Raw genomic sequence first — 12,435 nt, 5'->3', positions numbered from 1 at the left:
ATTTTTCAGTGTATCTGTGTGTTCATACTTCAGTGATGGCCTGAATGGAAGCTCCATATTTGACAAGAAGCTCCATCACCTTCACTCGGTTCTTCTTACAGGCAATATGAAGAGGTGTAAAGCCGTTCTGGGAAGTAAAGAGACAGGTTCACGAAATGCACCATTAAAAATATTAGCTATGAATTCAGTAATTTAATATCTAAATAAATAAATTAATCAAAATCCTAATGACACAAAATCCTGTCAGTTGGAAGCCCATTTCGACCTTTGGTATTGTAATAAACAATAAATAATAATAATAATAATAATAATAATAATAATAATAACCATCATCATCATCATCATCATAATCATATAATTAAACAGACAATAAAGCAGGGCTGAGGGTGAAGGCAATAGGACTGGTACCAGTGCCCGAGCATTAGGATTGGCCCTTTTGTCAAGCAGAAGCTTCGTGACTCTGTAGTGGCCACAGTGAGCGGCAACATGGAGTGCAGTCAGGTAGTCCAGCGTGACATCATCCACCGGCGCCTTGTGCTGCAGCAGGTGTTTAACACACTCGACATGGTCACCCTGTGCTGCCATGTGGAGTGGAGACAGGCCATTCTGGTTGGAGACAAGAAGTGAGAGGAAGAGAGAATGAGTCACACGCTCACATCATCCTGCAAACCACAGCTATGTAAAATTGCCTATGTGCACATGAGAAGTTTTGTTTGTTGGGGTCAATAACATTGTCAAGACATTTGCTGGAAAGGAAAATTATTTGAAAAATAAAAATTCCTGATTGATTAACGATTAATTATGGTTATTATAGATAATAATACTTTTATAGCTGTGTGTGTGTGTGTGTGTGTGTGTGTGTGTGTGTGTGTATGTGTGTGTGTGTATTAATATATACCTTGGTTCTGGCCAGAATTGGAGCTCCTCTTTCCAGCAAGAGCTCCACTGCTGTGTCGTGTCCACTCCTGGCCGCACAGTGCAGAGGTGTGAGGCCATCCTGCAGAGAAAGACAAAGAGGGGGAGAGTGATTAATATATATATATATATATATATATATATATATATATATATATATATATATATATATATATATATATAGAGAGAGAGAGAGAGAGAGAGAGAGAGAGAGAGAGAGAGAGAAGGAACCACACAAACATCAAATAAGCATTTTCATTTCAATGCACCATTGGATATGACCCACTTGCCAGGTCTCTCCCTTTTCTACATTCGCCCACACTCACGCACGCATGCACGCACGCACGCACACACACATACACCTTGCCCTTGGACACTCTATACTGTCTCTTGTCAGTGTTATTTAAAAATAACAGAGTGTTTTAGGTTTCTGACTTTAGGGTTTGGTTGTTGTAGTCACGACTATTTTTCTCTGGTGGTCTCTATATACCAGATTAATTTATCTATTCAATTAATTACAAGCACAATTAATCAATTCAATAGATGTTTGTTTTTATCTACCTGATGTACTCATCCAGCATGGTTTTCAATGCAGTGGCCAGTTTGTTATTGCTAAGATCGTGTTGTTGTTTATGTATTTTTTTTAAATGAACTAATAAAAGAAGACGGCAAAACAGAACTGAACAGCCTTAGTCTGTTTTAGTTCAGGCCCAGCGTTTTATGATTCAGAGCCATACTAGCATATATACTGACCTGTTTTGTGTGTTTGTCCCTAAAAAATGTTGTCGCTGTGTAACACTGTGTTAGCTCAGCATTATAATTAGCACTTTGAAAGGGTAAGTACCAAATACACCATGTAAAATAAACTGTAGCATTAAAATGGGTTTATAAATTTGTAGTTAAAAAGGTAGACAAATACCATTCAGTCTTAAAGTTAATCTGTCTAGAAATCTCATAAATTTAAATAACTTAAACGGGTATGTATATGTGTAACCATTCTTTCTAATTTGTGCTACGTTGTAAGATTAATGTGTACTTCCTGCTCTTGTGCTTCTCTTGTGTTAAGTACTAGTTTTAATTGTGGTCCTTGTGCCGTGACACCAAATTTCCCCTTGTGGACTAATAAAGTGCTCTACTCTCTGCCCTACCAGACAAATCAGCACATCTACTGTACCAGACAAAACAGCTACTCACCCTTGTTTTGGCGTCAATCTTGGCTCCTCTGTCCAACAGCAGCCGGACCATGTTTGTATTTCCCCTCTTCGACGCCACGTGTAATGGTGTGATTCCATTCTAAATGTACATATGAATAAAAATTTGAAAAACAATCATGATTGTTAGGAAGTGAAATCATGAGTCATTAAACAAAACAAAAATATGATTTATACTGTATGATACGAATACAATATGTTATGAAAACTATGAACCAATTAATGTAAAATAAAGAAATATAGGAACAACTCAAGAGAAATTAGCACTAATGATTACCTTAGCCTAACAATGCCATTTTTGCAACAATTATTATTACCTAACAATGTTCAATTTCATTGAAAATAAATAAATAAATAAATAAATAAAGAAAGAAATAAGCATGAAGGCACAGTGGCAGGTCTCCTGAGCTCTCCATGTGAAATTTTGCCTGTTCTCTCTGTGCCTGTGTAGCCCTCCTCTGGGTTCCCCTGTTTCCACCCACATCACAAATGTCAGTACAACGGAGTAACTAGTCTACATTGCATGTAGAGGTGAATGAGTGTGTGAATGTGCATGTGCATCATAACCAGGGTTTTTTCCCAACTCATGCCCCTGGATGGACTCAACAATGCCCTTAATAGCGCAGTAGATTTGGTCAGTGGTTCACTTCAGGATCAGGGTAGGTGAGGTCGGTGTGAGACTGTAGGCAAAAAATGGCTGAATGTTCACTGAAAATGTGCAAACTCTGCAACTCTGACATGCTGAGGCTTTACATTTCCAAACATTTCTAATATTCCTTATAGTCAGAAAGAAAGCATGTTTTATGTTTGCGTCTGTATGTGTGTGTGTGTGTGTGTGTGTGTGCGCACACGCCATTCTAATACACACCCTTGCAGTAAAATCCACAGCAGCTCCGCGATTTAGTAGTAACGTTGCTACATTCACGTTCCCATAGTGAGCTGCGATGTGCAGTGGTGTAAATCCACTCTGTAACACAGGGGGGAAAAAGGGCAACATAGAAACACACCACTTAACACTTCACTTTAAACACATGCTTCAAAGCCACACTGCCAGAAAGTGCTGATCTGAGAGCAGCTTGTCTATCCCCGTTTGTTATATAATCATGATTTTATACCCAACAGCATCTCAAATCTGCACTTACTGACAAAAAAGGGCTTTGTTTTGAATAATTGAATCCCTGACATCACTTTCTATCTACTGTAGTGGCATGCAGCAGTCAAACATGACATCACATATCAGAAAATGAGACTAAAAAGACATTTTTACAGGAAGTCCAGTAAAGGTATCCAGTCCTATAAATGTGGAGTAGAAAACAAAATGAAACGTAAAAAATGCAAAGATCCCATTTATATACACACATACACAGAGACATTAGAGGTCACAGACATGCAAAATGAAAAAGTATAAAAACAAGGGCATACAGATACATTTTTGAAATGTACAGTTTTGTTGAACAAAGGACAGGAAAGGAACAGAAATAAGAATCCACAGAATAACAAGATATCCAAAATAAATGAATAAAACAATAAGGAGCATTATCCCACGCTAGTTTATGCCAGGAACCGAATCAGGTTAGGAATATAAGAAGATAGAGATTGGCTGAGCAATCTGAAGAATGTGAAACTCTGGCCTTACCTTTCCATTCTGAAAGTCACGGTCCGATTTAATGTGAAAACATCATTTACAAAAATGTGAAGGATATATTAACTATGTGATACACATTCAAAGCTGGTGCAAAAAAAAAATCTATATAGTGCATCATGCTATGCATTGAAATATCCAAAAATAATCAGATAACCACAACCAAACTGCTTACAGATGTTTAGAAATGCTTAGCATGCAAAAGCATGCAAACTAAATCAGTAAGTCATGACAGAGTGTGGCTATTTTAAACAGTTCAATCATATATTCATGCACATTTATTTTGCACTTCTAGTGTGTGATTTTTCTATTAATATTAATATATGTGCTTCCTGCTAAAAATCTGCTGTACAAATTAGAGATAATTTGTAAAGATTAGAGATAAATTAGAGATAATTTGTAAAGATACATGCTGTACTTTTCAGTATAGAATAGTGATGTTGATAAAGTTGAAATGTTAATAGATTACAAAATAAAGCAATAATTAATCGCTGTAAATTATTTTATTAAGTAGAACACAAGCGTCAATGATTAAACCGGTTGCCCTGCAGTCAATATACAGTATAGCTACTTCAGTTTGCAACCATCCTTTCAATTAATATGGCCTATTGTAAAGTTGTAAAATATGTAACATCTCGATTGTGTGTTTGATATTAAATTTTACGTTTCATTAGAGATGAATTAATCTTAATCCATGAGGGAGAAGATTACACATGTTTAGGGGATGCAGACTACATGGTCTATTGGATTTGCATTCTCAAGTTTGTAACATAAGCATACAGGCAGATGAATATCCATAACCATGGCAGCATAAAACCAAAGTTATGTTTCAGGCATGCACAGTTATGATAGATGATAGAAATAATTTGCATACTGCAACTCAGTGAACCCAAAAGTGACTCTGACTGACACATAATAAGATGGTTAAGAAGCAAGTCACACAAATGTCATAAAAATGTCACATAAATATTACATAATATAAGAAAAAGTAACAAAAATAATTTCACATGCAAAAAAAATAAGTGGAATGTGTAAAAAAAAAACATGTTAAAAGAAAAAGCAGAAAACCTGACGAAAAATATTTATAACAAAAAAGATCTCTACCTCAGTAGTCCTATTGACCATCATCTGTAGCAGCGAAGTATGTGAAGGGAGAAGCATTGTTATTACACACATACTGTACATAGAATACACAAGTGTATTCATGTTCTACATGCATATAATACACCATTTTTCTTTGGAATGCTATGCTTATTTCCTTATGTAATTTGTAGTTGTGTTTTTCCTTATGTAATTTTTTCTTTTTATTTTCTGTACATTTTTTTTCTGTTATATTGTATTCGCAGGTCAAATACTCTTAGCTGCCTCTGCCAGAAGGTCAAATGTGAATCATTAAACAAAATCTTTTTTATTGACAACCTCTCTGCCTGCATTTAAACCAGACTGAAAACTTGTGGTCTAAATTAAATACAAAGGAATTCAAAATGTTGTGCAATAAGCACAGTGTCTCCAATTTAGTTACACATTACAGTACAAGACTGGGTGTTTACTTTAGTTATACATTACAGTTCAAACAGTTATTCTCTCCGAGGCAGGTTTTTCCAGATAATAGATGCAAGAATACACGTTGTTAAAACTTTTCAACATCCTCATATGTTTGAGCTCAAAATCTTGCTCAATGCATTTTTCTAAAATTATTTATATGTATTAATCTCTGGTCATTTTAAAACAGGCCACTAATGTATAGAATACTGAACACACAAACTGGTCAGTGTATCAAAGACAAATTTAAGAATTTGCTGATTTATGTAAATCAGTGATTGATATGATGTAATAATAAGATTTAATATTTGGTTTGTTTGATTAATTAGTGTGGTTTTAATGAAATTATTGTTAAATGGGAAATTGGAAACTTTGGTCTGATTACACATGCAGGGGAAAGTACAAAGAAGTGTTCTGATGTTTTTCATGCTTGTGATAATTGTTTTTGTTAATAGTGATAAGGGGATGTACATTATATGTTTCCACAAAGCTGAAAGCATACAATTGTACAGAATGTCTTATCCACTAATTTTACAATTTTCCTGCAATGAACTAAGACGCACAAACCTGTTCAGGCATAATAAGCCCTTGACCTCATCCCCACTGAACACTTTTTGATCTGTAATACAGACTGGACTCCAGGCCTCCTCACCTGAAATCACAGCCCAACCTCACTAATGCTCTTATAGGCAGAAATTCCCACCACTACTTTCAAATAAACCTATTGGAATGTCTTCCCAGAAGACTAGAGGCTGATAAAAGCAGAAATAGAAGCTTATACAAAAGCAATAGGCAGTTCTTGCCTTAATTGCCCATTACCTTTGGAATCAGATGAGCCAGTAGAAATTTCCAGAGAAAAATAGGTACATCTAAATCAACACATGCACGCATTCTTTTTTTTAATAAAAATCTTTTCATAACCTTTACAGAGAACTCATGCTGAGGCTACATATTTATATGGATTTTTCTCAAAAGTAAAGTGTGCACAACTAAAATATAGCTGATATCGAGTTATAGTCTTATAGACAAATGGAATGATAGAGAAAAGAGAGGAACCCGGATAGCATCAGGATGAAGACACAGCGCACAGGCACACTGAGACTGTGAGAGACAAAGAGAGATGGAGACAACATGGAATACACAATGGAAACAATGATGGAAAATACTGTAGCACTGTAGGTCAGATTCCTACAAGAGCTACACAACAGTAACAGGAGAGATTTCAGAGCAATGGACAAGATGGCAATAGAAACACGTAAGAATTAGAAGGAATAAAATGTGAGACCATGCACAGGACCATCGCTCTTTTATTCAAAACAAAAATGGACTGTGATTCATTAGCCTCATTCCTTTTGTATTACTCATTTCTCTACCTTGGACTGGACATCTGCGTTGTGGTCATTCTGGAGTAGCAGGGCAGCAGATTTTGTGTCATCCTTACGGGCTGCAATGTGCAGGGCAGGAAGGCGCACCTTCCCCTTAGTGTCATTCTCCAGGAGGATGGAGACAACCTGATTATGACCCTGCTGTAGAGCAATGGCCAAAGGGGTAAAGCCATCCTGCAAATATGATATAGTGTTAACAAAGTTGAATTCAATATATTTTTCTTATGTTTTGAGTCATAGAAATGTTGGAGGATATATGTAGCTGTATTTATATTATATTTATATACATCCTTTTATATGGGATGAAAAGTTCCAATAGTTATTTAACACAGAACTGATTTTTCTTTCTTTCTTTCATTGTGTTTCTTTACATACATGTAAAACTTAAAACCCAAATCCAGTTCCTTTGCTTCTATCATTCCTGCTACCAAAATGTGCTAAGTGGAAAATAGCTATTCTTTAACCAGGAGCATCACTGTGCTTGTAGAGAGAACAAGTAGTTTGGTGGTTTTCAAAGTAGTTACAAGGTCTTTAGCACTTTGTATTTTGTCTTAAGGCCAGGAGTAACTGTATCCTTGCTGATACTGACTGAACGATATCCTTGCTTTCTGTAACTATTTTTGTATTAACCAATAAATTGCAAAGATCATTTATTCTAATGACTCACTTTTATGATTTATGTGTTGTTAGTTAAATCTAAAACCGCTTATATGGGTCAAATGACCAGATATGAGATATCATTTAAACGTGGTCCATTCTGTATGTGAAAAAATACGAATAATCTGTTTTATAATTAAGTGAATAAAAAAAAATCTGAATTGCTTGGCAATTTCAAAGTAGCTTTTGAAAAATACATGTCCAAAGACATTTCACTGACAAGGTTATCATGGTTTAACAATATACAAACCAAGTTAAAGTAACTTGCTTGTTTCTTTTTTGTTACATACCTCTGTTGCTGTGCTCTGGTTTCCTCCGTTTTCCAGAAGGTAGCGAACCACATCCAAATGGTTCTCTTGGGAAGCCATATATAAAGGAGTGAAGCCATTCTGTAGCATAATGACACACAATATTTACCTTTTATTTAGCACAGCTATCAGCAAAAACAGTAAAATTCATTAAACGCCAGACTCACCTGTGATTGTGCATTGATGTCTGCTCCACGTTTGACCAGGGTCTTCACCACATCCCCCTGACCTGCTAGAGAGGCGATGTGGAGAGCTGTGTTTCCTTTCTGCTGGGCAAGCACATATTGTTGATTATATTATTGATTTTTAATCATATCAGTTATTACCAAAAAAAAAAACTTTTTTTTGTTTAATAGGTTTAATATTTTTTTAATATTACATGTTGTAAATGTTGTAACAAGTTTCAGTGTTTTGAATTCTGAGACTCTTTTCTGCTGAGCACTTTTGTGGTTGTTTTGAGTACAGTAACTTTAGCCTTCCTGTCAGCTAGACCCAGTGTGGATATTCTCCAATGACCTCCACCGTCCTCTCATATTCAGTGGTTTGCTCATATTCAGTGGTTATTGTATATTAAATTCTAAGACCAGAAGTAAAAGCTGTCAGAACTAAGCTCATTTAAGTGAATCACTAATTATACAGTAAGTCACCTACTTTGTGTAATAGCTATTATGAAATAATTCTGTAGATTTTAGTTGTAGGGACCTTAAACAAGTTAAAATTAAATAATGTGAAATAGACAATATGTTGAAATAATTAGAATATACTGAATTAGCAAGTTATTAAGTAAAAAACTGATTTAAAGATTTTTATTTTTTTTAAGATTTGTTTTTTTAACTGGGGAACGGTGGCTTAGTGGTTAGCACGTTCGCCTCACACTTCCAGGGTTGGGGGTTCGATTCCCGCCTCCACCTTGTGTGTGTGGAGTCTGCATGTTCTCCCCGTGCCTTGGATGTTTCCTCCGGTTACTCCAGTTTGCTCCCCCGGTCCAAAGACATGCATGGTAGGTTGATTGGCATCTCTGGAAAAATTGTCCGTAGCGTGTGATTGCATGAGTGAATGAGAGAGTGTGTGTGCATGGGTTGGCACTTCGTGCAGGGTGTATCCTGCCTTGATGCCCAATGACACCTGAGATAAGCACAGGCTCCCCGTGACCCAAGGTAGTTCGGATAAGCGGTAGAAAATGAGTGAGTGAGTGAGTGATTTTCAACTTACATTTCCATGGTTTTGTACACCAATATACTATGTACAAACATACATACAGTACATACATTAGCTATTTACAGTATATATGGTATGTGCTTAATATATTTATTTAAATGTAGGACAGGAATAAAGTGCATCACTGCACGATTACATGATGTTCATAGCTAGACAGCACTTATTATCCATTGTGAGTGATTTAAATGTTCTTATCAGCACACTCCCCATGATGGAGTATATTAATGATAGTCTGGAAAAAAGGTCTTAATTAGAACAGCTTGTAAAGATAGGGAAAGAGAAACAAGACGATTTATCAATTAAACAGAAGAATATCAGGGATTTCATTGTATGTGTGTGAGTGCGTGTGCGTACGTTTGTGTGTGTGCATGGGAGTGAGTGACTGACTTAAAGGTTAATGATTTCCACAAACTAATCTTAACGGTTATATGCCTGAGCATGTGCTGTCAACATACTATTATTTGGGATTGTGTTTCATCACAAGATATCTAAAACCGCTTTTTGCACCATAGTGGCTAAGGGAGAGTAAAAAGTGTCAGATTCCCGAGCTTGAGATAGCAAGTCATTTCTGAGTGATGATCTCTGGCCATGCTGTCTGGCTCCATCATTCCAGAGCAGTGACGAAGGTTAGTCTGTGATCATATGACATGAGTATTAAGTTCAGTGGCTTTCACAGTCAAGTGTAACCCACTGAACTATAGTCTCTCAGATTAGATAGTCTCTCAGACTATAGTCATTAAGATATAGTCCCCTATTCAACAACTTGGGGTGGGCTTCCCAATAACAAGTAATCTTAGTAATAACAATCAACTTAAAGAAGGTAATGAGGTATGAGCAGTTTTTGCTGACTCTGCTTAGTCTGTACAAAAGCTACACGAGTATATAGCCGAACAATACGTTCACTCCATCCAATCAGAAGGCAAATTTATCATATGAATCAGTGCCATACTGATCACACTCACTCTATCTAACTGTGATGCTTTTTGCATAGAAATTAGAGGCCTTTGCCTTTCTGAAGTAACTGAACGCAAGCACAGAATAATGAAGTACTTGAAGTGAATGAGAAAAAGGTCAGTTTACTCATTAATTTATAACAGTTTTTACAAACGTCAGTTACGAAGGTTTAGGAATTTGGTACGAAGGTAAAAATGTTGTCTGTTAAAATCCACCCTTGAGCAAAGCATGACATTGACTGAGTAAAGATATTATGCTTAGCTAGCAAGTATGTAGTTAGCATGCAGATATTGTGTAGTTAGTTTGTAGTTAATTTGATGTTGATGTGTAAGTGTATAGTTCGGTACCACAGCAGTTAGCCTGTAGTTAGTGTTCAGTTAGTTTGCAGTTAGCGTGTAGTTTGTGTGTTATTAGTATGCAGTTAGTCTAAAATTCGTGTGTAGTTAGTTCTCAGTTAGTATGTAGTTAGTGTGCAATTAGTGTGTAGTGTTTAGTTAGGCAAACTATGTGTTTTTACCACATGTGATCATTGTAGAAAGATTTTAAAGTCAATTTATCCTTTGTAATTTATTCAAAATATGATCTATGAACTATTCTGATGACTCATTTTAAGGACAGTGTTTCTGTTAGTGACTAATGATGATTTTAACGTCAGTGAACATCAGTGGTCCTTAGTATGCAGTAATAAAGAAAGATCCAAATCTATTTTAAATTTTAAATTTTGTGTCTTTTTTTTAACCAAATGTTATGTAAGATTCAGCAATAAAGAACATACAGTATCATTCTTATTCACATGAAATACATGATCTTTCCTTAAATAGTTTAGTTTTAGTAAGGAAAAAAATGACACTGTTTAGATAAGTCAAGTCACTAATGTGATATGCAACATTAAGCCAGAATTAAACTTTGCATTATTTGATTATCCCAAGAATAATGGTATTCCCCTAAGGCCCATTTCACTCCATTGGATCACGCTTATATGACACATCCCAATAATAGCTAGTGAGTAGTCAGTTTGTTTTCATGTGGTTGCCAGGTTTAGTTATTTCTGACTGCCAAAACACTGCTGCATCAGGAGCCTACCTGTATAGCAGACAACACTGCAAACCTCTCAACAAAAGTACAGCATGCCTTAATCTCTTCTCATTTCTCTCACACTTAATCCTAGAATAATTTATTGTTCTTCAAGAAGAAGTCACCTTCGTTGCAGAGTCCACTGCGGCACCTCTATCCAGCAGCTCCTGGACAAGATCCATGTGCCCCTCCTTAGCTGCCAGGTGCAGAGCATTGAGTCCATTCTGTAGAGACAAAAAACAAGCCAGGAATCAAGCACAAGCATACAAAACAAAAGAGAGGTTCAAAAAAAATCTGTGAGTATCTGTGCACCTCCTCATCCATGCCCCAAAGTGCTTCCTGACTGGAAGACCATATGATACTACTACACATAGGAGGCTTGATATAAATATCAAAGCAGATATGGATGATCCCATTTATGCTGTGTCATTTTGGCACAGGGAGTTGCCAAAGGATTTTAAAAAGTTCATTCAAGATATAAATAAAACTGGTAATGTCACTGTCATCTGGCAGCCCCACACCCAAGTTGTGTAATAAAGTCTCATACAAAGTCTCACTTATACTAGTGTTAATTTCGTCAGACGAGACGAGACGAAATATGTTCGTCAACAACCTTTTTTTTTTCATGACTAAGACGAGACGATGACAAGACTGCACCACTGTCCAAAAACGCTGACTAAGACTAAATTATCATGCATTATTGTTGACGAAAAAAGACGAGACGTAAATGTTTTGTATAAAATAAAAACTAAGATGAAATCTCTCTTCATTTTCGTCTACAATTGTCTCTGCTTTTTCATCAGCTGTTCTGCCTTTAAAATATTCAGAACGAGTTCGTGGCTTCGCGCTGTTTAGTGTGTGTGTAGAAACAATTCGTCCGAGCGCAAGTCCACCCCTGGTCTAGGCTTTTTGTGTTAAATTATATTTCCTGTCGCTGCGCAGCCTCTTTTATTGTACATGACAACTTATGTCCCGATGACCGGTCTTTGCATTACGATTAAAAGCAGTATCAATAAAGTAAAAAATGTGATGTGCAGTCAAGTTCGAGTGAAACATATGTGAAACACTTTTTTTTTACTGAAATGTTTATCAGTAATAATCTCAGTAATAATGTGTTATTTTAAAAAAAGACTAACATTTTTTGACTAAAACTAAAATTAAAAGACTTTTATTCGACTAAAACTTGACTAAGATACCTTGAGTTTTCTTTTGACTAAATCTAGACTAAAATGACGAGACTTTTAGTCGACTAAAACTTGACTAACAAAAAAAGATAAGTGAATGACTAAATATGACTAAAACTAACAAGGACATTTGGCACAAGACTAAGACTAAGACTAAATTAAAAATAGGTGACGAAATTAACACTAACTTATACCAAGCAAAAAATGATATTTAACTAACAATAATAATAATAAAATATATAGCAGTTTGGAATGTACTCAAAATATGATCCAGAACTTTCTGATGTGTCATGATAAGAGCAATGTTTCTTGACCCTAGAAAATCCTCTGACTAAAATGGCAGAT

At 35.9% G+C, this 12,435-nt stretch overlaps 1 protein-coding gene across 19 annotated transcripts in view; it reads right to left on the bottom strand.

The window, feature by feature from the left end:
* Positions 1 to 12,435, bottom strand: part of ank2b (ankyrin 2b, neuronal) — a 130,614-nt gene that overhangs the window by 50,802 nt on the left and 67,377 nt on the right. For all 19 annotated transcript variants that reach the window (XM_060874219.1, XM_060874220.1, XM_060874213.1 and 16 more), the window contains exons 3-11: positions 11,032 to 11,130; positions 7,828 to 7,926; positions 7,643 to 7,741; positions 6,684 to 6,869; positions 2,995 to 3,093; positions 2,110 to 2,208; positions 899 to 997; positions 409 to 606; positions 29 to 127 (exon numbers count right to left, since the gene is read on the bottom strand). In XM_060874219.1, the coding sequence (XP_060730202.1) occupies positions 29 to 127; positions 409 to 606; positions 899 to 997; positions 2,110 to 2,208; positions 2,995 to 3,093; positions 6,684 to 6,869; positions 7,643 to 7,741; positions 7,828 to 7,926; positions 11,032 to 11,130 (1,077 nt within the window). The remainder of the gene's footprint in view (positions 1 to 28; positions 128 to 408; positions 607 to 898; positions 998 to 2,109; positions 2,209 to 2,994; positions 3,094 to 6,683; positions 6,870 to 7,642; positions 7,742 to 7,827; positions 7,927 to 11,031; positions 11,131 to 12,435) is intronic.

This window comes from Tachysurus vachellii, chromosome 7 (assembly GCF_030014155.1).
Source record: "Tachysurus vachellii isolate PV-2020 chromosome 7, HZAU_Pvac_v1, whole genome shotgun sequence".
NCBI lineage: Eukaryota > Metazoa > Chordata > Actinopteri > Siluriformes > Bagridae > Tachysurus > Tachysurus vachellii.
Note: the sequence above shows the minus strand (reverse complement) of the source record. Positions and strands in the feature narration are given on the sequence as shown.